General features: G+C 40.5%; 1 protein-coding gene across 6 annotated transcripts in view; it reads right to left on the minus strand.

Annotated features, from left to right (window-relative positions):
- TENM2 (teneurin transmembrane protein 2) overlaps nt 1–27,261 on the minus strand; it is a 1,052,113-nt gene that overhangs the window by 81,319 nt on the left and 943,533 nt on the right. For all 6 annotated transcript variants that reach the window (XM_044661706.1, XM_044661705.1, XM_044661704.1 and 3 more), the window contains one exon: nt 12,778–12,924. In XM_044661706.1, coding sequence (XP_044517641.1) covers nt 12,778–12,924 — 147 coding nt within the window. The remainder of the gene's footprint in view (nt 1–12,777; nt 12,925–27,261) is intronic.

The following is a 27,261-nucleotide window of genomic DNA, read 5'->3' on the forward strand; positions in this document are numbered from 1 at the left end:
CTCTCTCCCTCTCTCCCTCTCTCCCTCTCTCCCTCTCCTTTCTCTCTCTCTTTCTCTCTCTCTCTCTCTCTCTCTCTCTCTCTCTCTCTCTCTCTCTCCTTTTTTGTATACATTATCTCATTGGAAGTAAGAACATGCAGAGCATAGTGGAACAAAGCAGGTGGAAACAAATGTAGGCCGTCCATATTGCTGGCACTAGATGGTGGTTTCAACTTGTAGTATATGCTACCTTGATGAAATTGGCATAGCGTTAAATGATTCCACCTGGCCATGTGAATTGGCCTTGGATCAGAGACATGTAGGACTGGAATTCACATAGGTCTTTTGGTCCATCTCCATCCCTCTAGGTGGATTTCAGTGGAGCTCATGCCATGTTTCTGCCTCTTTCTCTCTTTTTAAATAACATTTAATTTTTCTCCCAATTATATGCAAATTTTTTAATATTTACTAAAAAATTTTTAGGTTCCCAAATCTCTCGCACCTGTGTAGCTGATTTTGAAAAATAGTTAGTTTTCCAGTGGATATTGTTAGAATTCCTAGGGTTCATAAAGACATATCCCTGGAGGGACAGAGACTGAACTGAGAGAAGTCATTTGAGTGGGCTGGTCAGGCAGCTGGCAATAATCATGGTAATAGCTAGCATTTATAGAGCACTTTAAGACTTGGGAAACACTCCATATGTTAACTCATTTGATTCTCAAACAATCTTGATTACCCTCATTTTATGGATGAAGAAACTGAGGCTGAGAGGCTAGGCTACCCACCAAGTGTCCAAGGCAGTATTTGACAGTATTTTACAGATCTTCCTATCCCCAAGTCCAGCATTCTATCCTTTATGCCCCCACAGCATAATCCATGAACTCTCTTATGAGATCGAATTAAAGAATTAACCCCATCTTCCCTGTAGGCTGGAAACTCTGGAAAGGCATTATGCTGCTGGCTGGGCAAAGATATTTGCCAAGGCATGTAACAAAAGGAGCTGAAATTAATTTTTAAAATGTTACCTTTCTACCACCTGTTAAGTCTGTGTTTCTAATCCTTTAATTCCCTAAAATAAGTCCATAGTGATTTAAATTATTATACAATTCCTTTTTTGGGATTATACATTTTAATCAAAATTATATGATGAATATTTGATTTGTCACCTAATCAGAAAAAAAATATAATTCCACAAGAGATGCTTAATAACCATTTAAACTACTAAGGGCTTGATTAGAAAGAAGGGAAAGATTGAAGGTGCTAGCTACACTGAGTAAACTCATGTACTCCAAGCACCTTTTAATAAGTAAGTTCAATGGTCAAGAAATGAGCTACAAAGGATTTTCTTTTGGAGAATCTTCTTATTTATAGAAGCTTTTCTTGGTTTCTTTCTCTGAAACAGCTTTGAAATAACACGAATTCTGTACTCTTTTTTTTCTTCTTCATAAACTTTCTCCAAATCCTGCCATGGTCTTAGAAAGGAGCCAAAAATGGTTGCTTCCTAGAAGGAAATCTCCTCATAGGTCTTAGCATTTAACAAGAAATTCTAGAAAGAGTGTCCCTCTTTTTTGAACATTTTATTTTATAATCAACCAGGAGCAAGAGGATCCTCTCAGACATTTGTCCCTGTGGGAGTAATCTGAAGAATTTTACTGCATACCATATATTGTATTTTTTTCTTTCCATCTTTCATGCTTTAAGATGACACTTCTGAAGACGTGTGTGAACAAAGTTGTTAAGAAATTTAGCAAGTTGTGTGACCTAAAGTAGAGTGATGCTTTCTATAGTAATGTGGAAATTCAAGAAAGAGGAACTTAGGTGGGGAAGATAATGAGTTTTGTTTTGGACATGTAGAGTTTGACCTATTTATGAGGATCCATTTTGAAATATCTAATAGGCAGTTGGTAATCTTGGACTGGAATTCATGGGAGAGAATAGGGTTGAATATATAGATCTAGAAGTCATATACAGAGAGATAATTGAACCTATTAGGGCTATTGAGATCATCAAGTGAATGTATAGGGAGAAATGAAAAGGCATAGGACAGACAGAGCTTAAAATAATACCTACAGTTAGTGAGTGAATAAACATTTATGCTGTGTTCTGTTTTGTGCCAGGTACCGTGCCTTACACATACACACACACACACACACACACACATATATGTATACATATATATACAAGACAATGTTTCCCTCAAACCCCCCACAATCTACTTGGTGAGACAACAAGCAGATGGATATGTACAAACAAACCATGTATAGGATAAGCAGGAAATAATTAATTGAGGGAAGGCACTAAAAGTGAGAGGGGTTGAGAAAGGCTTCTGGTAGAAGAAAGGATTTTAGTTGGGACTTAAAAGGTTTGTAGATTGAGTTGAGGAGTGCTTTAGGAAAATCACTTTAATGGTTGAATGGGGGATATGATGGAATGGGGAGAACCTTGAGGAAGGCAGACCCACAAACAGACTATTGCAATAGTCTTGGAGGGAGGTGATGAGGACCTGTATTGGGGCGGTGGCAAGGTCAGAGGAGTGAAGGGGGTATATCTGAGAGATGATGCAAAGGTGAAGTCAACAGGCTTTGGTAATGGATTGGATATGGATGAGTGAGAGATAGCAGAGGGAATTGAGGATAATACCTAGGTTGTGAGCCTGAGGGGACAGGTATAATGAAAGTCTGAGGGACCAGAGAGTACCAGGCTAGGAGTCAGAAAGACTCCTCTTCCTGGGTTCAAATCTGACTCCAGACACTGGCTATGTGACCCCGGGGAAGTCATATAACCCTGTTTGTCTCAGTTTCCTCATCTGAAAAATGAGCTGGAGAAGGAAATGGCAAACCACTTCAGTATCTTTGCCAAGAAAACTCCAAAAAGGGTCACAAAGAGTTGGACATGACTGAAATGGCTAAACAATAAAAAGAAGTGTTCAGAGAGGTAGAAAGAAAACTAAGAGAACAGAATCATGAAAAGCCAGAGAGCAGAGAGTATCCAAGAAGAGAATATAGTCAATAACGTCAAATATATCCACTAAGTCAAATATGTTATCTCCAAAAGGAAAATCCAGATATTTGTCACCATGTTGTTCCCACAGGATTTCAGCTTTGGTGATATTCTGCATTCCTTCCAAAGACCAGAGAACTAACAGATACTATGGCTTGATGGTGGACTCATGGCATACTTTTCTTTTTAAGCATTTGAATACATTATTTTTCTCTATGAATTTAACTTCTGCTTCTATCTCCAATTAAAGTAATCACAAGGCCTTTGAACTAAATAGAATAACCTAGTTCAATTTAGTTAATATAGCTATACTACATTTTGTAGGAATGCTCCCTCTCTAAAATATCGACCTTTTTTCAAACATTAATCAAGGATGTTTCATAACCAATTCCACTAAACAGGTAGGTTTTTTTTTTTCATATCTTATCGTATAGAGAGACTAAGTTATATATAGTTCAGACAGTTTTCCAGGAGTCAGGTATACTCTAGGAACATGGGTTTCTCATGGGCCCCTGAAGCCCTTGCTTTCTCATTAGCCAAGAAAAAAGTTATTAATTAACAGGTGTGATAGATGCCTGAATTGCATCCCTGGATCATGTCAAACCAATTTGGACAGTTAGAAGATGGGAAGGTGGAAAGGAGAAGATCAGTAGGGGGACAGTTATATCTAGGCCAAGTCCCTTGGATTTCCTCCAATATTACTTCCCCTCACTTAGACCTAGCTTGACTGTCTCGGATAGGGTCCTGGGAACCCAGACAAAGACTCTCATCTTCCCTGACCTATGGCAGCAAACTGAACATCAAAATTGAAGGGATGAAGGTGAATTGTAACTATTGGGAGGAAGGGATTGCTCTGAAAGCTACCAAGTTTTGAAAGCTCGTACAGCATCACTGGGACTAGTTTGAGGGAGGACAAATGAAGAAAATGATAAATGCTATACTAGTGAGAATTGAGATCCACCCCTGCATGATGCTGAAAGCACTAGGCTACCTACCACAGACTATTTAAGGCAGGGGTCGGCAACATATGGCTCTCGAGCCATATCTGGCTCTTTTGAGGGCCAGATATGGCTCTTTCTGCAGGAGCCATAAAGTCAATTTTTTTTTCAGGCGCTGTAACAGGAGCTTGCACTGTTACAGGAGCGCACACTGTGAGCACTGTACAGCTCTCACGAAATTACATTTTAAAAAATGTGGCATTTATGGCTCTCACGGCCAAAAAGGTTGCCGACCCCTGATTTAAGGGCTTTCCTTTGAGAGATAATTCGGCAGCATTAGAATGATAGGCATAGCATTACCCCTGGGATAACAAGGCACAACATTCTTATGTAGTCTTTCTGGTGGCCTCTCATCAGTCCCTACTTATCCTATAGCAGCAGTGGACATTAGTATCATTGGGTACCACTGTTGACACCCAGAAAAAGGCCTCCATTTTCTGGGACTGGAGCAGCCTCTGTGATTGCCAGTCTGGGCAATCAGGAGACAGAATAAAGTATTTGCAGCTGTCCCTAACAGACAGTCTGGGCATTGCTGTCATACTTAAGAACATGCCTAAGCTATCTACTCAGGAACTTAGAAATATAAAGATGAAAACTATTGTCTCTTGATTAACTTCATACATAGAAAGAGGTAGAAGGCAGGAGAAAACCCAGAGAGTAGAGAGGATCCAAGAGGAAAATGAGGTCAATAATATCAAACATCCATTAAGTCAACTATGTTATCTCCAAAAGGAAAATCTAGATATTTGCAACCATGTTGTTCCCATGGAATTCCAGCTTTGGGGATATTCTGCCTTTTTGAGGGATAGTCTATCTTTTCATAGCTGTTATTATTTGTATTTGAAAAAAAAAAAACAGAAAAGAAATAGGCTTCTAGGTAGCACAGTGGATAGTGTGCCAGGTCTGGAGTCAGGAGGAAGGGCCTTGATTCAAATCTGGCTTCAGAAACTTCCTACCTGTGTGGATCTGGGCAAGTCACTTAACCCCCACTGCCCTTGCCCTTTCCACTCTTCTGCCTTGGAATCCATATGCAACAATAGAAGAATGGATAAATACTGTGTTAAGCATAGTGGAGAGAGTTTTGGATTTGGAGACCAGAAGACCTGATTTTCAATGCTGCCTGATATTTTCTAACTCTGTAACCTTGGGCAGATCACCCTATTTTTCTCAGCTTCAGATCTTCTCATCTGTAAAATGGAGATAATAATAGCAATGACCTTTTAGGATTGTTGTGTGATTCAATTGGGATAACACATTTAAAGTGCTTTTGTAAACCTTAAAGTATTATACAATAGAAGATTATGAAGCAATTAAAATGGATAAATAAATGGATTACAAAGAAATCTGGAAAACAGTTTTTTGATATCATGCAAGGACCTTAGAAAGCAGAACCAGAAGAATGGAGCACAGAATAACTAGAGTCATATAAAGAAAAATGAAATAAGAATGAATAGTCTGATGTGGACCTAGATAGATTGAAAATGTGGGAGATGGGCACAGTAACATTTATAGCTCTCTTTTAATCAAACTGGGTTGGTTTAATCTGGTTGAAACTTATATGACCGTGTCTAATTAAAAAAAAAGTCCTTGGGCTTCATCTCATTGCTGTTATACTATAGAGAACTGTTTATTCAGAGTACTGAGAAGTGAAAGAGAGAAGAAGAGAAAGAGGAGAAATGGGAGGAAAGAGAGGTTTCCATATTGGTGAGTAAAGTCCTAAGTCTAAGAAGCCTGGGAGATGTTTGGAACAAGAAATAGAGAAGAAAAATATCTTTTTCTCAATCTTCCTTATTCAAGAACTATGACATGATTTAATGATTATTCGTTGTTATTTTCATCTAGTCCTATAATTTCACTGGCATAGGGAATCATCATTGTGGAATTTTCTCCACTGAGGCAGATCAATAACTCATCTGTAATATATTAATATATGGGGCAGCTGGGTGGCTCAGTGGATTAAGAGCCAGGCCTAGAGACTGGAGGTCCTAGGTTCAAGTCCGGCCTCGGACACTTCCAGCTGTGTGACCTTGGGCAAGTCACTCAACCCCTACTGCCCACCCTTACCACTCCTGGGCCAAGGACGGTCCCTAGCCCGGATGAAAAAAGGAGGAGGGTTGGGCGTGGGGCTAGCAACCCCACCCTGTAAAAACTACATCCGCTAAAGAAACTGCAACCTAAAGTAGGGGCAGCTGGGCTACCTCAGTGGATTGAGAGCCAGGCCTAGAGACGAAAGGTCCTAGGTTCAAGTCCAGGCTCAGACACATCCCAGCTGGGTGACCCTGAGCGACTGTGTGTCCCATTGCCTACTGGTTGTGGCCCTATGCTCCTAGAATGGAGTCCCAGGATAAAAAAAAATATATTAACCAACCAATCAACTAATTAATCAATCAACATGCATTTATTAAGAGGCTAATATGCACCTGGCATCATGCTAGACACCAGTGACAGAAGTACAAAGAAGGAAACAATTCCTATTAGGAACTTTCCATCCTAAGTCTTATTGCTTTAGAGTATTAGAGCTGTTTTTCTGATTTTCATATAGGACATGCCATGTCTTTTACTGCCTGTCCCCTGTGCCTGGAATGGACTCCTTCCTCACTGATACTTCACAGTCTCTGACTTTCTTTTAAGTGACTTTCCCATGATCACAAGTATATGTAAAAGACAAGACTTGAACACAGGTCTTCTTGTGACCAAGACTACTAGACTATGCTGTGCCTCACTGTAATTCATTAATAGAATGAATTTAGAGAGGCCTCCTACCAATGCTGTCTCAAATCACACATTATCTTGAGATAAAATCTTTGCTTTAACAATGTTACATCTGCCCTAGGGAGGATGGGGTGGGGGGAGTGTGTGTGTGTGTGTGTGTGTGTGTGTGTGTGTGTGTCTCAGATGAAGTCTCCTGACAGATAGAAGACCACTATTTTGGAAAGCAGACAAGTTAGGTGTAATATGATGGGAGAGCTCGGTCTTGGAGAAGGATTGGTATTTAAAGGCCAGATGGTCTATCCAAGTCTACTACACCTTCTAGTTACCACTTTTAGAGGGAATCTACACCCCTTTCCTCCCTCCAGCTCCCCCTACCCCACTCTGCCCCTGGCTGTGATGAACTACAACTCACACTTCTGACTTAGTGGTGATAATTAAATATTATCTGCCTGTCACTTGGCACACATGTTGTGTGTGTTCTCAGACTTTAATGAGCTGGTATTTGTCTCCTGTAAGCAAAAATATTTCTTTGAGCCTCTTGTTTTTCAAATTGGGGTGAGCAGTTCAAGTGAAGATTTCATGCTATTAAAAAAAAAGTCTGCTTGCCAGCAAGTCTATCTGAAGAAAGCCTACTTCTATTAGGGGTCCATGGAGAGCAAAGAGATTTTCATGAAGAACGCTTTCATAGGTTCACGAATTTAAAGTTGCAAGGATCTTAGATGTAACCTAGTCCAAAGCTCTCATTTTTATAGATAAGGAAACTGGACCCTGAGAGGGTTGAATCACTTACTCAAAATGACACAAGTAACAGAATTAGGATTTGAACTCAAGTCTTCTGGCACAAAGTCCAGCAGCCCTCTTTCTCCTGCACCATTTTTCGGATATTCTGGTAGGCATTCAGAACATAGTTTCCATCTATGTAAATGGTAGACACTGAATATATGCCTGTCAAATGAATGTTGAGTGAATAGCTTTGCTTTCATGTTTATTGTTAAGATTCAAAGGATTGAGGGGAGTAGGGGGGCAAAAGTAGTGGATGGGGTGGGTAAAAAGAAGACAGAGGGCAGTGTTTTCCCGTCACTTCTTCCTTTCCCTTACCCCACTTAAAAAATAAACTTTTAAACAGAGAACTAGTTAAAAAATAACAATCCTACAAAGCAATGTTAGATAGAAAAGCAGTTTGCCTCTTTTTACGTTCTCCATCTTGAAGTGTACTCTATTATTTTCCCCATTCATGAGATTTATAACCAACGCATTCTCTGCAGCTGTTCCTGGAGCTGCATTCAGGTTCGGCATGGGCGCTCTCTCAGTCACACAGCCAGGTTTATAGACCAATACAGCCTTTCATGAATAGCTCATAAATCAGAATTGGGGCTACTGCAGAGTTTCCCAAAAAAGATATAATTAGGGTGCGATAGGACTAGGTCCAGACTGGATGACAAGCAGTTTTTATATTTATCAATAAATGGCAAAGTGCTTAGCACCCCACCTAAGGATGTAATTAACCACAGAATTGAGAATCTGAGCCCTGGATTTGCCTTATAAAGAAGGCACTCAGTTTAATTGAGAATTGCTTATGTCAGGTGAGAGAGAGAGAGTCTGTGTCTACCTCTCTCACCTGACATAACAATTAACTGGGAGTTTCTTTTTATAAACATTGTGTGGTTCCTTTTTCTATGTGGTTAATTACTTCCTTGGGAGGTTTCCTTTAATACTTCCCATAACAAGGCCATTATTGTCTTTAGCATAATCACTGGCTCATTTGCTTTTGTGCCCTTCCTTTGCCTTGCTCTCAATTTTGACTGCCTCTGGAAGCTTAGAGCAGCTGCTGTGTGTATTCTTCCTTTCCATCTCCCCTCCTCCCTCACACTGCTAGTGCTTAGGGCTGGGGACACCAAACCTAGAGAGCCTTTCTTCCCTCCCTTCCTCCCTCCTTCCTTTCTTCCATTCCTTCCTTTCTTCTATTCCTTCCTTCCTTCCTTCCTTCCTTCCTTCCTTCCTTCCTTCCTTCCTTCCTTCCTTCCTTCCTTCCTTCCTGGAGAACAAGAGCCTGTGAGCCATATAGTTTACACATGAGTATAGAACATTGGCTGGAGTATTGGACTAGGAGTCAGGAAGATGTGGATTTAAATACTACCTCAGACACCATCTGAGGTGTGTGACCCAGGGCTGGACAAACCACTTGGGTTCTCAGTTTGTCCATCTGTGAAATGGGTTTAGACTTGATGGCCTTAAAATTCCCTTCTAGCTCTAAATATAGAATCATATGAAACTGATAGTTTCAGAGTCTCCACTATGAAGTTCTCTTCTCTCACTCATACTACACTTCCTTCCTTACCCCTCAAGCCCTTCCAGTGTTGCTGAAGATGCCCAGAGTAGGGAGGGAAACCCCCTGAATATCTGCAAGGTTATCAGAAAGCATTTGTATTCTGTGAAACAAATAGGAATGAGCAAATACAATTTAAATACACACACACACACACACACACACACACACACCCATATACCCATGACTCCTAAGCAGGAACCTTCCAGGATTTTGACTCTATATCAGCAAAGAGAAAATACTGCAAGAGTGTGAGTGTGAATGCTGAAGTGGTGCTTTGGAATCTATGAGAACCCAAAGCAAAAAAGCCAAAACAAACAAACAAACAAAAAACTGTCATTCGTGAGGCCAGAACATACACTTGGATTCACAATTAATAGGTGATTAATAGACATTACATAGAACCAAAAGATTAGGAGAATTCACTTATGTTAGACAATATCCCACCAAAAGGTTTGTCAGAATTAGCTGTTCTGTGGACAATGTCATGGATGCTTTTGTGATTGTGGGTACATGAATATCTGAAGGCAGCACCAAACCCTCCATCCTCTGTCACCCCAAGCTGCCTTCAATGGGAGCCCCCATCAAAAGAAAGACATTACATTCACCATCTAATTTGTTTCAAAGGAAATCCTACAACAACATTTGACAATAGTATGGGAGAGGTCTTTCAGTAGTAAAATGACTCAAGACTAAAGTACATACAACCCTCTGTTCTTGAGGGACTGGGAATTGGAAGACTTTTGCTCACCTCCCTCATTATCCTTGTTATCAGCACAGGAGGTTTCCATGGCAACGTTGCATCCGGGCCCTCTCCAGCCGGTCTGGCAGACACACTGCCAGCTGTTCTGACCGAGTGTGCATCTCCCATTGCCATTGCACAAATCGGGGCAGCCATCTGGTTGAAGAAATGAAGAAGATAAGTACGGGGGACACAGATCCACACTACAAATTTGAGGGCCATGCAAAGGGAGAACCAAGTCACTGTACATTCACAGGGCCATCCTTGGAGGTAGAGGGTGGGGAGGAGATCATGTCCATCTTAGAAACAGAGTTTGGGGAAGCAGGTTACACATGCAGCAGGGAGTACATGAAAGAAAGGGATACGCACCATTGAGATCTGCTGCCACTGCCCTATGTGATTGGTTCTGTCTGAACTTTCTGAACATATGGAGTTCGACAGTTCATTCCAGAAAACAGAAATTAGTTCTGAGCTTATAGTCTATCTAGTGGAGGACTTTTTTAGAAGCAGTGCCTTAGTTGGGACACTGTCTTGATTTTTTTCTTTTTGTTTTTTGTTTTGCGTTGTTAGAGAAGTGCCCTCTGCAGAAAGGGAAAAAATATTCCTTTCAACTAAGGATGGCAAAGTGCCCTCTCCATCTTTCAGAATTTTAAAGATATATTTACATATAATTATCACAGGCTTCTCATGACTGAGAACTGGATTAGTCTGCTGAGCTATTTTCACATTCTGTCTCTTTTAATATTAAGTTTTAATGGGTACTTTTAAAAGTTGGCTACTTATTACTCAACCTATTTATGGCAGGGTTTAAAAAACTGAATTACATGAAAACTGAAGCATGAGAAATTTCCCAAGTGCATAAATGGTGACTGAGTGAGATGACTGTTTTTTTGGTTGTTGTTATTTGTTTGTTTTTGGCCAAGGGAGGCGAGATCAGCCTTCTGCTTCTTTGCCCTCATGCACTTGCAGAAGAGGTTCTGAATGTCACTGAAATGACTGATCCTGCCATTCTAGTGAGCTGGGATATTGCTTGGGATTCAGGGTAGAGACAAAGTTGGGGATAGTCATGAGCCTTAAAGCTGAATGGAAGAATTCTCATGGGCAAGGGGTAAGTCTTTTGACTCAGGGACAGAAGCAGATGAGTTGGTATCACAGATTTAGAGCAACAACATTCTCATTGCTATTCTAAATGTATTCCTCCTTAGATGGACTATATACTACTGATGGCCATTGACTGGGCTGTCATTGAAAAAGCAAATTCTCCTGAAATGATTTTATATACACCAAAATGAAGAATGAATTGGGCAGTGGAGGAGAAATGGAGTGTTTTGCATACAGGATTGAGTCAAGATGGTTAACCTAAAATTGGCCTACACCAATTCTTGTGGGGAAAAAAGAAAGGCATGATACTGTTACAATTTTCCTCACTAGTGCTTTGGTTGGCTCGCTAAGCAATTCTCCTCTCTTGTCATAAGTGCCAAAGGGACAATAAAACCAATATATAACTCTATACTCCAAATTTGAAGGGGGCTCTTTCAAAATGACCTGGGACTCCAGCCTCTTTTCCCTTCCTATTTAATTCTTGCTAGGTCCAAAGATTCTGTTGGTNCTATGTGGTTAATTACTTCCTTGGGAGGTTTCCTTTAATACTTCCCATAACAAGGCCATTATTGTCTTTAGCATAATCACTGGCTCATTTGCTTTTGTGCCCTTCCTTTGCCTTGCTCTCAATTTTGACTGCCTCTGGAAGCTTAGAGCAGCTGCTGTGTGTATTCTTCCTTTCCATCTCCCCTCCTCCCTCACACTGCTAGTGCTTAGGGCTGGGGACACCAAACCTAGAGAGCCTTTCTTCCCTCCCTTCCTCCCTCCTTCCTTTCTTCCATTCCTTCCTTTCTTCTATTCCTTCCTTCCTTCCTTCCTTCCTTCCTTCCTTCCTTCCTTCCTTCCTTCCTTCCTTCCTTCCTTCCTTCCTGGAGAACAAGAGCCTGTGAGCCATATAGTTTACACATGAGTATAGAACATTGGCTGGAGTATTGGACTAGGAGTCAGGAAGATGTGGATTTAAATACTACCTCAGACACCATCTGAGGTGTGTGACCCAGGGCTGGACAAACCACTTGGGTTCTCAGTTTGTCCATCTGTGAAATGGGTTTAGACTTGATGGCCTTAAAATTCCCTTCTAGCTCTAAATATAGAATCATATGAAACTGATAGTTTCAGAGTCTCCACTATGAAGTTCTCTTCTCTCACTCATACTACACTTCCTTCCTTACCCCTCAAGCCCTTCCAGTGTTGCTGAAGATGCCCAGAGTAGGGAGGGAAACCCCCTGAATATCTGCAAGGTTATCAGAAAGCATTTGTATTCTGTGAAACAAATAGGAATGAGCAAATACAATTTAAATACACACACACACACACACACACACACACACACACACACACCCATATACCCATGACTCCTAAGCAGGAACCTTCCAGGATTTTGACTCTATATCAGCAAAGAGAAAATACTGCAAGAGTGTGAGTGTGAATGCTGAAGTGGTGCTTTGGAATCTATGAGAACCCAAAGCAAAAAAGCCAAAACAAACAAACAAACAAAAAACTGTCATTCGTGAGGCCAGAACATACACTTGGATTCACAATTAATAGGTGATTAATAGACATTACATAGAACCAAAAGATTAGGAGAATTCACTTATGTTAGACAATATCCCACCAAAAGGTTTGTCAGAATTAGCTGTTCTGTGGACAATGTCATGGATGCTTTTGTGATTGTGGGTACATGAATATCTGAAGGCAGCACCAAACCCTCCATCCTCTGTCACCCCAAGCTGCCTTCAATGGGAGCCCCCATCAAAAGAAAGACATTACATTCACCATCTAATTTGTTTCAAAGGAAATCCTACAACAACATTTGACAATAGTATGGGAGAGGTCTTTCAGTAGTAAAATGACTCAAGACTAAAGTACATACAACCCTCTGTTCTTGAGGGACTGGGAATTGGAAGACTTTTGCTCACCTCCCTCATTATCCTTGTTATCAGCACAGGAGGTTTCCATGGCAACGTTGCATCCGGGCCCTCTCCAGCCGGTCTGGCAGACACACTGCCAGCTGTTCTGACCGAGTGTGCATCTCCCATTGCCATTGCACAAATCGGGGCAGCCATCTGGTTGAAGAAATGAAGAAGATAAGTACGGGGGACACAGATCCACACTACAAATTTGAGGGCCATGCAAAGGGAGAACCAAGTCACTGTACATTCACAGGGCCATCCTTGGAGGTAGAGGGTGGGGAGGAGATCATGTCCATCTTAGAAACAGAGTTTGGGGAAGCAGGTTACACATGCAGCAGGGAGTACATGAAAGAAAGGGATACGCACCATTGAGATCTGCTGCCACTGCCCTATGTGATTGGTTCTGTCTGAACTTTCTGAACATATGGAGTTCGACAGTTCATTCCAGAAAACAGAAATTAGTTCTGAGCTTATAGTCTATCTAGTGGAGGACTTTTTTAGAAGCAGTGCCTTAGTTGGGACACTGTCTTGATTTTTTTCTTTTTGTTTTTTGTTTTGCGTTGTTAGAGAAGTGCCCTCTGCAGAAAGGGAAAAAATATTCCTTTCAACTAAGGATGGCAAAGTGCCCTCTCCATCTTTCAGAATTTTAAAGATATATTTACATATAATTATCACAGGCTTCTCATGACTGAGAACTGGATTAGTCTGCTGAGCTATTTTCACATTCTGTCTCTTTTAATATTAAGTTTTAATGGGTACTTTTAAAAGTTGGCTACTTATTACTCAACCTATTTATGGCAGAGTTTAAAAAACTGAATTACATGAAAACTGAAGCATGAGAAATTTCCCAAGTGCATAAATGGTGACTGAGTGAGATGACTGTTTTTTTGGTTGTTGTTATTTGTTTGTTTTTGGCCAAGGGAGGCGAGATCAGCCTTCTGCTTCTTTGCCCTCATGCACTTGCAGAAGAGGTTCTGAATGTCACTGAAATGACTGATCCTGCCATTCTAGTGAGCTGGGATATTGCTTGGGATTCAGGGTAGAGACAAAGTTGGGGATAGTCATGAGCCTTAAAGCTGAATGGAAGAATTCTCATGGGCAAGGGGTAAGTCTTTTGACTCAGGGACAGAAGCAGATGAGTTGGTATCACAGATTTAGAGCAACAACATTCTCATTGCTAGCAAGAAGTTCTAAATGTATTCCATCCATACTACTGATGGCCATTGACTGGGCTGTCATTGAAAAAGCAAATTCTCCTGAAATGATTTTATATACACCAAAATGAAGAATGAATTGGGCAGTGGAGGAGAAATGGAGTGTTTTGCATACAGGATTGAGTCAAGATGGTTAACCTAAAATTGGCCTACACCAATTCTTGTGGGGAAAAAAGAAAGGCATGATACTGTTACAATTTTCCTCACTAGTGCTTTGGTTGGCTCGCTAAGCAATTCTCCTCTCTTGTCATAAGTGCCAAAGGGACAATAAAACCAATATATAACTCTATACTCCAAATTTGAAGGGGGCTCTTTCAAAATGACCTGGGACTCCAGCCTCTTTTCCCTTCCTATTTAATTCTTGCTAGGTCCAAAGATTCTGTTGGTTCTATACAGATAGTGGTAAGTATGAGAATGCTCAGCAGTAGTCACTCCCAACAGAAAATAAGACAAAAGATCACCTACTATGATGGAGGGAAGGCACTTGGGGAAGACCAAGGGAGAAAACAGAGGTGCTATTGGTAAAGGATCCATTTAACTGCCATAACATTCTGTCCTCAGCTAGGAATGCACAGGCATGCACTAATATTCCCTAAAGAGTTTTCCTCTTTCCTAGGTATTCAAGCCATTATGACTTTTCTTACCAAGGGGAAACTAAGACAAAGAGAGGCTAAGCAACCTTTTCACATTATATCTATGATAAAAGAAATGGGAGAGAGCAGCTTAAGAAAAAATGATAGCAGATATTTCTGCAGGTATAAGAAGGATCTCATTAAGTGAAAATGGAGGAATTTTCATTGTTCTAAGATGGAGAGAGTAAAAAGGCATATAACCAATCTCGAATTATCTCTAGCTTTCTGGTTTCAAAAGGTATGGTTATTAGAACACAAGAAATACCCTAACTCCAATGGTCTGCCAACATGTTGAACACTTTGGTAACTACCTTTGGGTATGAATTATTTTGTCCCTTTGAGGTGTCATGTTTTCTGAATTAAAACAGGAATAAAAATGTCAGAGAAGGACTCCTTGTAGAGGAAGCCCAAGTTTGTAATGTAAAATTTAAATTCACAATCAATACTAGTCTGTCTGCCAGAGATATGCACTCAAAATGTGTGTTTGCCTGGGTTGGGTAGTTTTCTCCCCCCTTTTCCATTTTTTTCCCTTTGACCAACCAAAGTGAGATAAACAGATCACAGTAGCAGGTTTTCTCCACATCATATGAGCAAGATGAAAACATGAACAGTGGGAAGCTGGCAAATCTCTGAAAAGTATCAGGGGCAGCTGGGAATTAATGGACATGACTTTGCTTTTAGCTTGAAGACTGAAGAAAGCAGCCCCAGTAGGTGCGTGGAGTTGCTAGGCAACCCCACGCTACCCCTGGCATAAGTTCATTCTGTTGGTGGCCTTCAGAAGAGACGATGTGTTGTGTTTGTAAAATGCAAAGCCAGCTTCCTCTTAAGGAAAAACAAAATGTAAGAAGTAATTAGTCTACAGGGCAAGTGGGCAACTGGACTGTTATTCCCTCTGGAGAGGATTTGAAAGTCAGAATTGGATTTGGGTTTCTAGGCTGTGAACTTGGGGGGTCAGAACTGTTGGCTGGGTAAACCAACAAGCCTAGCGGGTGGAGTCCTCTGGGACAAGGTTGTTGACCATATAGACCACAGAGTACTTTTCAAAGTCAATCCTGTGTTTGATGCCAGCTCTGTATCTCAAGCACATGGAGCCTTCTGGGAGGCACCAAACACCGGTTTAGACATGGAGCAGGTGACAGGGGACTAATGGCACTTTAGTTACTCCTCCTGGCCTCTGCTTAGAAAAGTCTGTCTGGACTATAAAGAAGATAATAGGACCTCCCCAACCGAGTCCATCTCTCTTTCTGCTTCTCTGGAGGAATTGCTAACTACGGCAATGATGCTGGGGGTAAAGCCAACTTCACCTTATCTGACAGCCTCCCAATCCATAGGGGATTTGATACTGGAATTCAGAGACCAGGAAAGCAAGAGGTTGTATGTTGAATGCTTTCTATCTTCTGCGTCCTTGTTAACAGAAAAGGGAGCAATCCCAATTGCCCACCCCCCTACCCTCGCCCGTACCCCTGGTTGCAGGGTAGGGTTGGATGAGTCACTACCAAATTCTAGTTACTTAAAAAAACTGTCAACAATTTTCAAGCAGGAAGCCTTTTTTTTTTTTGCTGAAAAAAAAATCAGGCTAAAGCAAAATAATGTCTATGGTACAGTGAAAGGGGAGCACAAATGCACTTGAAGAAAGCTATAATTACCATAAAAGGTTCTTCTAAAAAGGAATGTTCTACCATGTTCAGCAATTTAGAGGTAGAAATAAGTGGCTAATATTGCATAAGGAATGTGAAGAGAGAAACTATTTTAACATTCAGAATCAAATGCAACTTGGAAAAGCTTGGGAGATAATACGTACTTCAAACAGAAAAGCAAGGAAGTGGATAAAGGGGGAAAATACAAAACAAACTGAAAATAAATGCAAACAGACTCAATGAACAAGCTGTCAGAGTAATGAGAAATACCTACTTGGTGCTAGAGGCCATCATAAGAATCTAATATAATACCCCAGATCAATGCTTTGAATAAGAGGCTTCTCTGAGTTAGGGAAAACCAACTTGTCTTGACACTTCATCAATTCCTTCTGGTCAGTAGCACGGCCTTGGTCAAGGGCTATTCCAGCCTGTTCAGGCGTATCTCTGCCCTCCCCTCAGCTAGAGCAGGCAAGAAGAAAAGCACTAACTTGCTTGCAGCACCCAAATCTGATACGGAGCCCTCCCCAGCATTTGGACAGCCCCGAATCTCATGGAAATTCACTATATCTGTCTCCCCCTCATTAGGCTACCACCCAGGAAAGTTCCAGCCCCACTGCTGACTGCTTATTCTTCCTACTGAGAGTGTGCCAAGCACTTCCCAATATATCCAGAAGACCATCCACCCAGGCAGGAAAACTAGAGAAAATATAAGAAAAGTATAGAATATAATAAAGAAAAGAAAAGTGGGAAGAATGTTGGTTTGGGATCACAGAAAAGATATCATCCTTCTCTAAAGACCTATTCTTTTGAATTCTTTTTTTTTTTTGAAATGAAGGTTGAAACAATAATTCTTTTGAATCTTACATTAATGAGGGGAGTGTCCCTACTCTGTTCCTCTCTTCTACATGTCACTTGTTAATTCTGAAGCGATGGTAGTTGCAACATTGCCAGACATTACTAGAATTAGATGGTGTCATCATCAGTAACATTTAATAGACAGCCTTTGCTTTCCAGAAATGTTTATGGTTAAAAATAGCTGAGGCATTGGGGAGAAATGCTCACTGAGGGTTCAGTGGCCATTTAAACTAAATAGCAGTGGCAAAGGTTCAGAAAATTAATCTGATGTTTTGAGATACTCTGGGGAAAACCTTCAACTAATTTTAGATGACTGCCAAAGATGCATTTCTGTCTCTCAGAGACCAGAGGGCCTGCTCCTCTCACTCATCTATGTGGGCAAGAGGAAAGCATTTAGCAACTAAGTTTTCAGGCAATAAATTGGTATTTATGGGCACACATTGGGTATACCTACACTCAAATGGCTGGCTTGACACTTAGTTGCTATTTCTTCTAACATAAGCAAGAAAGAAGGTACAAAACTTAGAAATCAGAAATTTTTCTTTTTTTTCAGGAACTTCTAAGATTAGTAAGGATAGCTTTGGAAAACTTCAACCTTCTGAATGAAAGGAGCAGATCTCATGATCTTCCAAAGACAGAAATGATCTTTTAGCAGCCAGTCATTTTATATCCAGGACACATGTGCAGATGTAGGAAGGGCAAAAGGGAATGAGCAAGAAGTTGGGGAGGAGAATGGTCTTTCTGTGGTCCCACTGCCCAACTTTTGCTCACAAAGCAAAAATCACTTTTGACAGCAGCAGGACTGCTGTGAGGTGACACCATTTGGATCCAGCTGTCTATGCTGCATGTTTTCTGGCTGCACCTGGATTCTAACTGATCAGCATCATTTTCAATCCTAATAGATAATGTGGGAAAAAAGAAAGATAGTAATACCAGCCTCAAAAAAACACTAAAAGGCTTGTTGTGCCTGGCTCTTAAAAAAGGACCCTCCTTAAATTGTAATAAAAAGAGAACTTGTCTGCTTTTTCTGTCTTTCAATTTTCTAAGTTTGCACTAATAAGCCATTTTTATTGGAGAGTATAAGATTATGAGACGAGGGTAAGAGCTTTGGGAATAGTAGTAGGAGACAGTTCCGTATGGAAAGGAGACATAGGAGAGGAGACGAGCCTGTCGGGTTTTGAATTTTGTCCAAATTTAACCATGCTTACAATCACAATTTCTCTTCCATCCAGACTAAGGCATTAGGGTACTTTTTACATGTTTTAAACTAGTAATTTTTGCTCAAACAGGGGTATAAGTAGAGGGAAGACAAGAGAAGAAAGGCAATTAGTCGCCTTATAAGTAATATGGGAATCAAATGGGTTTAAGTGAAACTAACGCTATTGCCCTGGGATCTGGCCCCCTTTTTTGTCCTCTTCCCATTGTATAAGGTAGTGGCACCACCAGATGTATTTAACATCATACTGTTCCTCAGATATGTTACAGACAATGATGTTCATGTTCAGAGTCATCGTTTAGAGTTGTCACTGTAGGCAAAGCTCCCAGCAAGGCTTCATGGGATAATGGTCAGAGTGCTAGAATGGGCAGACTTAGGAAAATTCTACCTCCAACACTTAGTAGCTGTGGGTCATGGGCAGATCACTGAACCTTTTCTGAAATTCCATCCCCTTTTCTGTGAAAAGGGGATGATAGTGACAGCTATTAGTTGGCACAGTTGACAGTGGACGAGACTTGGGACTTCTAATCCAGCCTCAGATACCAACTAGCTGAGTGACTCTGGGCAAGTCACGTAACCCTTTTGGCCTCAGTTTTCTCATCTATAAAATGAGCTGGAGAAGGAAATGGCGAAACATTTCAGTATGTCTGCCAAGAAAGCCCCAAATGGGGTCATCAAGAGCCAGGCATGATTGAAATGACTGAACAATAACAAAATGGGGATGGATGGTAGGGAAAAACTCACTGGAGAGGATTTTTGTGATACTCAAATGAGGTAATGTATATAAAATGCTTTGCAAAACTTAAAACACTTTATCAACCATCATTACTCTTAGACATAGAAGCAGCTGGTGGCATAATGGGTAGAATGCAGGGTCTGGAGTCTGCAGTCTGATTTCAAATCCACCCTCAGGCAAATCACTTAGCCTTCTGTTTGCCTCCGTTTTCTCAGCTATAAAATGGGGATAATAATAACACTTCACAGGGGTGTTGCAAGGATCATATAAGATAATACATATGAAGTGCATAGCACAGTGCCTGGTAGATAGTAGGTGACAGAACAATGCTTATTCTTTTCCTTTAGACACTGAGAAGAATCCATGGACTGATGGAACTTCTTGAACAAAAGAAGCATTTGATACAACAATGGAAAAAAAAAAGTGGTGAGTGGATAGGAGACTAGGACTGTGTGTGTATTTATGTAATATATGTGTGTATGTGTGTGTGTGTGTGTGTGTGTGTGTGTGTGTGTGTGTGTGTGTGTGTTAGTCAGGCATCATTTTATATCTGGGGAAGCTGAGACCTACTGGATGAAAGAGACACCAGATATCTGGAGAGGAAGAATAGAAGGTGTGTCTGTAGATTAAGAGAGTGATAAGAGTTCCACAAAGGCAGGGATGACAATAATAAGAAAGCCCAGTGGTTTAATTTGGTTCTTGGAGGATAATCAAGTTTTTGTACCTTGTATTGCTTATTCCCACGGCTGTCCAGCAAATAATGAATGAGGTGCCTGTGAGTATGGAAATAAGGACAAAGGCTTGACTTTGATTTCTTATTTGTTATTTTTAACCATCCAATTTCTACACCCACTGAGCATCGTTAGAGCCACAGGAGGGTCATAAAAATACAAATGACACCTAGGAGGCCTGTGGGCACGGACTCGTTACTTACTGCAGGGCTGACGTTTCTCTTTTAACTAGAGTAAAATCAGGCCAACGATAAATTGCCATCTTATTTCTTTCCCCCCAGCACAACTTTAGAAAATGTAAGGAAATCACTAAATATTCCTCTCTCACGGATGTTAAAGTGAATGGGGGTAGATGGATGTGTATGTAGGCTGAACTCTTGCTGGCAAGCATGCTTTTACTGAGGAAAAAAAAAAGCAATGGTTGGGCTTTTATTTCCCCCCACCAGTGGCTCTCATGTAGGCAGAAGGTAGGGGTAGAGGCAAAGGCTCATGAGTGTGAATGAGAAGATCCTGAAAAAACAAACAAAGAAAAAAAAAACATGGAGGCTTCTCTATCAGAGTTAATGAGTCAAGCTGGTACTTTAAGCCAGGGCAAGTAATGGGACTCACTTGAGAGCCCAACTCGATCAAACAACTCATTTATTATCTTAAACTTATCCTCTAAGGACAGAACAAAAAGAAATGGATTGGATTGTAGCAAAACAGGTTCTAGTTAGATAGGTGAAAGAATTTTCTGACATTCAGGACTCATCAGCTCTATTGCTCTTTGGTAGCTAAAAGAAACTGGGTGGTATCATTTTCAGAAACTCTTAAAACAGGACATATAGCTTTTAGTCTGAGCTGGATTAGACATGGTCTTGCTGAAAGACAAAAAGATTGGCCATGATGACTTTGGCGGGGGGAGGGCTGGCAGACCCATGAGGCTATCATCTTGAGTTCACATTAACAGATTTTCCCTCTTATTTTAGAGGATTGCTAATTCAATGGTTGTGAAGATTTCCCAATGCAATCCTATGAGAAATACTTTTTTTGGAAACAAAGAAATGAAGGACAAAGAAAAAAAACAGACTAATTTTATTGTTGCTTCTGTTTTTGAAAGAAAAAAAATTAAATCCCTCAGATGGGAGTATCAGGTAACAAATGAGGTTTAGAAAACAGGATTTATTGGTTGATCTACACTCATCTTTAAGCTGCTTTTTTCTATATTCAGAAAATAAAGCAGCGAAGAGACCTAAAAGAGCATACGTTGTATAAATTACAAAAAAAAATTGCAGGTAGAAAAGAACTATTGAGCCACTGAGCCCTCTTTTATGGCATGGGCCTACTTTCTATAGCATATTCCTGAATTTTTTTATCCAACTAAATTTGAAGAATTTCCAGCAACAGGACTCCCATGATGTCCTCACATTGATGATCCCATTCTAACCATGTACTTTTTGTTTCGTTAATTTTCTTGGGCCCACTTTGTATCATTACTTCTGTTTAGACTTTCTTACTAGGCCACTCAGAAGAATTCTATGATATTAGCGGTTATGGTCTCCAATCCCCCTTGCAAGGTCTCTATTTTTTTTTGGGGGGGGGATATTATTTATCATAGATACATCTCAATGTTGGATTCTTAAAATATGGATGAGAATGACAATCTTCATCAATTGAACTTCCTCTCCAACCACATACCCATTGCCCTAGAGATATGGTCTAGAAACACCGCTTGCCAAGTGAACTCAACAATTGGCTAACTCTTTATTCAATTTGCTTCTATTATCTAAGTGCTGTGGAAACAATAAAATCCTCTCTTCTCACTGCCTCCTCTCTTGCATGTAATTTAGTAATTAGTGCTTCATAATAGTACTTGGCACATAGTAGGCACTTAATAAATGTTTTTGATTGTTCTATTACTGATTTATTAGCCTATCTGCACCAAAATTTATTGAATGAATGTAAACATACTGATCTTGCATATGGTATGTGTATCCTTTCTCTGATATACCTTTTCTGGTCTATGGAGCATTTGGAGATAGCTTCCCCCCAAAGCACACTGGCTAGGCCTGGGGGCTGCATTTTTTGAAGACCAACTGAAAACAGGCTATGGGTATACACTAATCATTCAGAATCTTAATCTACAAGTTTAGCTATGGACTTAGATTAAGGGTGAATTGATTTGTAGAACAATACAAAGCTTCAAAAGATTTATTTTCTGAAAGTCTGCAGAATGGCTATCAAAATTCCAACAATCTGCATGATGCCAGTGTCAGGAGTTATGCTCCAGTTGTGCATAATAATCGTGCCCTTAGGAAGAAGTGAACTGCTTCTTCTAAATCTTCCCATATATAGGGAAACAAAATTCCTCCTTTACAGCACATTCTACAGATGCAAAACATCAGGTTGTTTCTGCTAAGTCACATCCTGGCTAAATGGGTAATTGAAGGGTGAATGGGAATGCCTATTCAGCTACTAACCTGCAGAATTAAAAAAAAAATCACAGCATAGCAATCCCCAGGAGGCAGAAAGCATGACCGATTTTTCCAATAAGAATGAAAAAATCAATAATCCTTATAGACAGAGCTCTCACATCCTTAGCAGTCACAAAGCCTTTCATGTCTCTGCACCCACTTCCAAAAGAAGATTTCTGTCTTTAGCTTGGCATATGCTACCACTTCCATAATCACCATCCAGAAAGATTTAGCCTGACTTCCATTCTGGTTCTGCTGAGCATACTGTTTAGAAGGGACCCACAATGAGTCTTGACTCGGAGTCGCTTTGCTTTCTGTGTGGCTCTAGGAAATGCTACTCTGCTGTTGTGTGGTGCTAATAAGTCATGCTGTATTGCCATGTGTGCCTGCATGATGAATGGTGCGTACAGGGACTTGGAGCTTTCAGAGGTCATCCACTCTACATTGAATAATAAAACTCATATTTAAAATATCCTTGGATGAGATTCCTGGCACTACCGCAGTACAGAAAGAATAGCCTACCTTACTAGGTACTGTCAGTGGTGGAGAGACTTGGTTCTACTCCCATATTGCACTTCTAAGAAAAGCCATTTCCCCAAAACTGACATCTTCAAGATAATGGGGCTAAGATTTGTTTCTTGGCTGCTATTCCATAAAGGGCCACAGGACCCAGCATGAATGGGACTCCCAGGAAAAGCTGAATACTATTAAGGCAAACTCTGATAGGACATCTGTGTCAAGGACAAACAGATTAATTTTTTTTTTCATGTGTACTTGTGATTTCATTAGTATAACTCCCAGTGAGGAAACTCCTTCTACCAGTCCAGATCAGGAACTATTCATCAGTTCATAAGCTCAGAGTTCCTTGGGAAGGGGAGGAGAAGGGAATAAATATTGTGTGCTAAGGACTACATAAATATTACTTCATTTGATCCTCACAATAATTGTGAGGTAGGTGCAATTATTATCCTCATTTTATAGTGGAAGAAACAAAACCAGTGGTTAAGTGTCTTACCCACAGTCACACAGCTAGTGATGTCTGAGGCTGGGACTTGAACTCAGGTTCTCCCAACTCTCTAGCCATTATGGTACAGCTGTCTCTTTTACATGGCTAGACTATGGTGAAAAGTGAATAAAAGTCTAAGCAAAGAATGCTGGATGATGTTAGGATTGAGAATTTAAATGTATAAAAGTCAAGAGATTCAAAAGGGTGGTTCCCACAGCAACCATAACTCAGTTCGCTGGTGAATACAAAATTAACTTTATTTCAAAACATGCCATTTAATTTACGCCTTAATATAGTCATGGCAGAGTTACGGTTGCTGGGAGAACGCTAACTCTGAATTGTTTTGAATAATTAATTGAAAGAAAAGTTGGTAAAAATGTGAATTCTAATAAAAAGTCAACTTAAATTTGGGAAAGTTCACCAATCAACTTTTATATTAGGGGTCATCCCCCCCCCCCATATTTTCATCATGTCTGATATGGAAATCATAATGCTAAGGGGCAGTTTTCCATATCTAAATATATTGTTATGGTGATTTGAGCCAACCCAGCTATACTATTTGCATCCATGTACTGCAGTGGTATATGCTGAGGGTGGCTACACGGCCTTAAAATGATTGATTCAGGTAGTTCTGTCAAAGGACTAATGGAATGGTTAGGAAACAACCCCCCACCCCCATTATTAAAATAGCTGTTTTCATTCAATGGTGTGCAGACATGATTTCTCTGAGGTAACCAGAAAGGAGTAAGAAGAAAAGGAATATGTTCCTGAAAAGCAAATACTATATCCAGGTGTCCTATCTCTGTTATGGGTTACTAAGAACACGAGGAAATCAGTTATCTTTTCTGTATGTCCTCATTCACTATGTTACTACAAAGGAGATCAGGTTTTCTTTAGAGATTCAAAGAGGAAGAAGTGGGAATTGCAGGCCTTCTAAGCATGGGAAAGACTGTGTGAAAAGGTGGAGATCCAAGTTCAGGGAACGCCTAGTTAGCCAATTTGGCTGAAATGTACAGTGTGAAGGAAGATAACCTAGAAAGGTAGGCTGGACCCAGAGTGTGGAGGGCTTTAAATTACAGAGTAAAGAGTGAGGATTTGATCTTTGTGGCACTAGGTAGCCACTGAAATTCCTTGAGCAAGGGAGTGACACAATCAGATTTCTGTTTTAGAATAATAATTGGGGTGACTCTGTTGGGCATGTGTTGGAGAAAGTAGTGATTAGAAGCTGGAAGTCAAATAAGAGATCTGCTGCAATAGTCTAGCTGAGAGGTTGACAAGGGCTTAAGTGTGAGTGGGTGGAGAGAGAAGGAGACTGACGTGAGAAAAAACCCATGGAGGCAGAAGGAACATAACTAAGCATTTGCTTAGATTTGGGAGGTGGGAAGGAGAGGATGACTCTGAGGCTGCAGACCGAGTGACCTGTGATGGATAAATACTCTTGGCAGGAACAGGGAAGTGAAGTGCAGAAAATAATGAGCTCTGATTTGAAGTTGGCAAGTTGAAGATGCTCCTGGGACACCTAATGGAGTCTGTAGATCTAACTTTATCTTGAGGAAAAAACTCTGTATTATAGCAAAGTGGCATGTGGATAGAATGTGGAACTTGGAGTAAGGAAGATCTGAGTTTTTATTCTGCCTCAGACTTTTCTAACTCTGTGACCCTGGGAAATTTCTTAGCTTAGTTTCTTCATCTGTAAAATGGGGACAACAATAGAGCTTCCCTCACTAGGGTCATCAAATGAGATAATAACTGTAAAGTGATCAAATGAGATAATAATTGTAAAGTGCTTAGCACATTTTCAGCCATGTCTAAGCACTTCATGACCCCAATCTGGGTTTTTCTTGGCAAAGATACTGAAATAGTTTGCCATTTCCTTTTCCAGTTCATTTTACAGATGAGGAAACTGAGGGAAACAGGGTTAAGTGACCTGTCCAGGATCACGCAGCTAGTAAGTATCTAAAGCCATATTTGAACTCAGGAAGAGGAGTCCTGGCCTAGCGCTCTATCCATTGTGCCACCCAGCTGCCCCATATAAATGTTAGCTGTTATTATTATTATCAAATGAGATAACATATGTAAAGCATTTTGTAAACATTAAAGCTCTACAGACATGCCAGATGTTATCATATTAATATATGGCTCCCTTTGCTGTTGCATTGCTGATCCCTAGCCATCTAGCAATTCACAAAGAGATTGCTCAGAAACTGAGAAATCACCTGTCTCATGGGTTGTCCTTCATTGCCTCCTCTTCAAGCCCTCCTCCCTACTCTGGCTACTCCTATTTTGAACCAGAATGTGGATTTTCTTCTCTTTTCCTTTAAATGACTTCCACAGGCCCCATAGCAGCAGGTAAATAGTCTTTAAATAGCTAGGAACCTTTTATCAGAAGACTCAGGCTCTTTCTGGCCAGGATTGCTTCAGGCAGCTCTTCTTGCTGGGTGTCAGCAGATGACAAATCAAAGGAAGCTGGCAAAACATGTTTCCCTTCCCTATGGGCCATCCTTCCTGGGTGATATTCTCAGGGAAGCATTATAACATTCCCAAACTGGAAAGGCAGAGCTTGAGTGGGAATGGGAAGCAAAGAGGCAAGTCTTTAATGTGGATTTTTTCCCCTCTGTGTTTGAAGCCTGCTGAAGCTTAGTTTTCATTATTCTCCTTAAGCATATCTTCTCTGTTTGATAGGCTTTTGTCTCCTCCCTGGACAAGTCTTAGGCGGGTGCCTTTTTCTCTTTCGCTATTAGTATTAGGAGCATTTTAATGCCTCTTAAAAGAGACAATTTTATAACTCTGCAATCATTTGCTTTTACTGCTCAGAAAATATTTTAAAGGCACATCACTGAGTATAACTTGATCTTGCTGGTGGGATAGGCAGGGATTTAGATGTCAAACTAAAATAGGCATAGCCCACTGAGCTCAGTTAAAAAGGCAAACACTCATTGGCACTTTGGTACTAGTGTGATCTTAACCAACACTGATTCCACAGCTATCTGTAAACTTACTTGGGGCAAGACTCGGGGTATTTGAGCTTTCATTATCTCTCTGTATGTATACTTTGGGCAGGTTTCTGTATTTCACTCATTCATTCACTCAACACTTACTATGGGCAAGATACTAGGCTTAGTGAGCTAAAGAATAATACTTGGCCTTATCCTTTAATGTGCTTATCACCCAGTAGGGCAGATATAACTCATATATAAATAACTATAAGGTAGAATTTAAGAAGAGGTCCAAAGTGCAGGGAGATTTTAGAAGAGGAGATAATTAAGGAAGCTGGAGAAAGCTTCATGGATTTGGGTCTTGAACCCAGGAGATAATTTGAATAGATCTGGGAGAAAGGGAAGGGAAGACATTCAAGAGACATGAAATAGGACAGAATCTAAAGTGCAAGGGGCTGAGGAGCGAGTGGTAAGGAAATGTAGTTAGAGTACAGAATATTTTTCCTTGACGTTTGGGGGTAAAATAGATGTTAGTTGTAGCGATGTGGTCAGAGATGGGAAGGAAGGTCTTTATTGATTGGAATGAGGATAGCTATAGATCATCTCAAAGAACTGATGGAGAGAAAGAAATTGAATTTTTGAGTCAGAGAGGTGATGACTGACAGACAGAAGTCTAAGAGAAAGAAGGAATGGTTATTATTTGGAATAAGGAGAAACAACTCTTTCTTTGAGCCAAAAGGGAAGGTGGAGCCTTTGGGTGAAGATACCAGAGTAAGGCTCATGGAGAGCACTCGTATAATCTGTATAGTACTTTTTCAGAAATGTAGGAGTCAAGATGATTTGTTGAGTGGAGGGGGTGAGTATCTGAGTATGGAAAAGATTTGGAACAGTCATGGTGGAAAATAGTATTCAAAGTACATAAGGGATGAAGAGAAGGATGGCCAAGCACCAATGCCAGCAGAGTTTTGGGGGGTATATATTTTTAGTGGATTTTTTCTAGCAATATCTAGGAGAGAGAGAGAGAGAGAGAGAGAGAGAGAGAGAGAGAGAGAGAGAGAGAGAGAGAGAGAGAGA

Source organism: Gracilinanus agilis, chromosome 2 (genome assembly GCF_016433145.1).
Source record: "Gracilinanus agilis isolate LMUSP501 chromosome 2, AgileGrace, whole genome shotgun sequence".
In the NCBI taxonomy this organism is placed as follows: Eukaryota; Metazoa; Chordata; class Mammalia; order Didelphimorphia; family Didelphidae; genus Gracilinanus; species Gracilinanus agilis.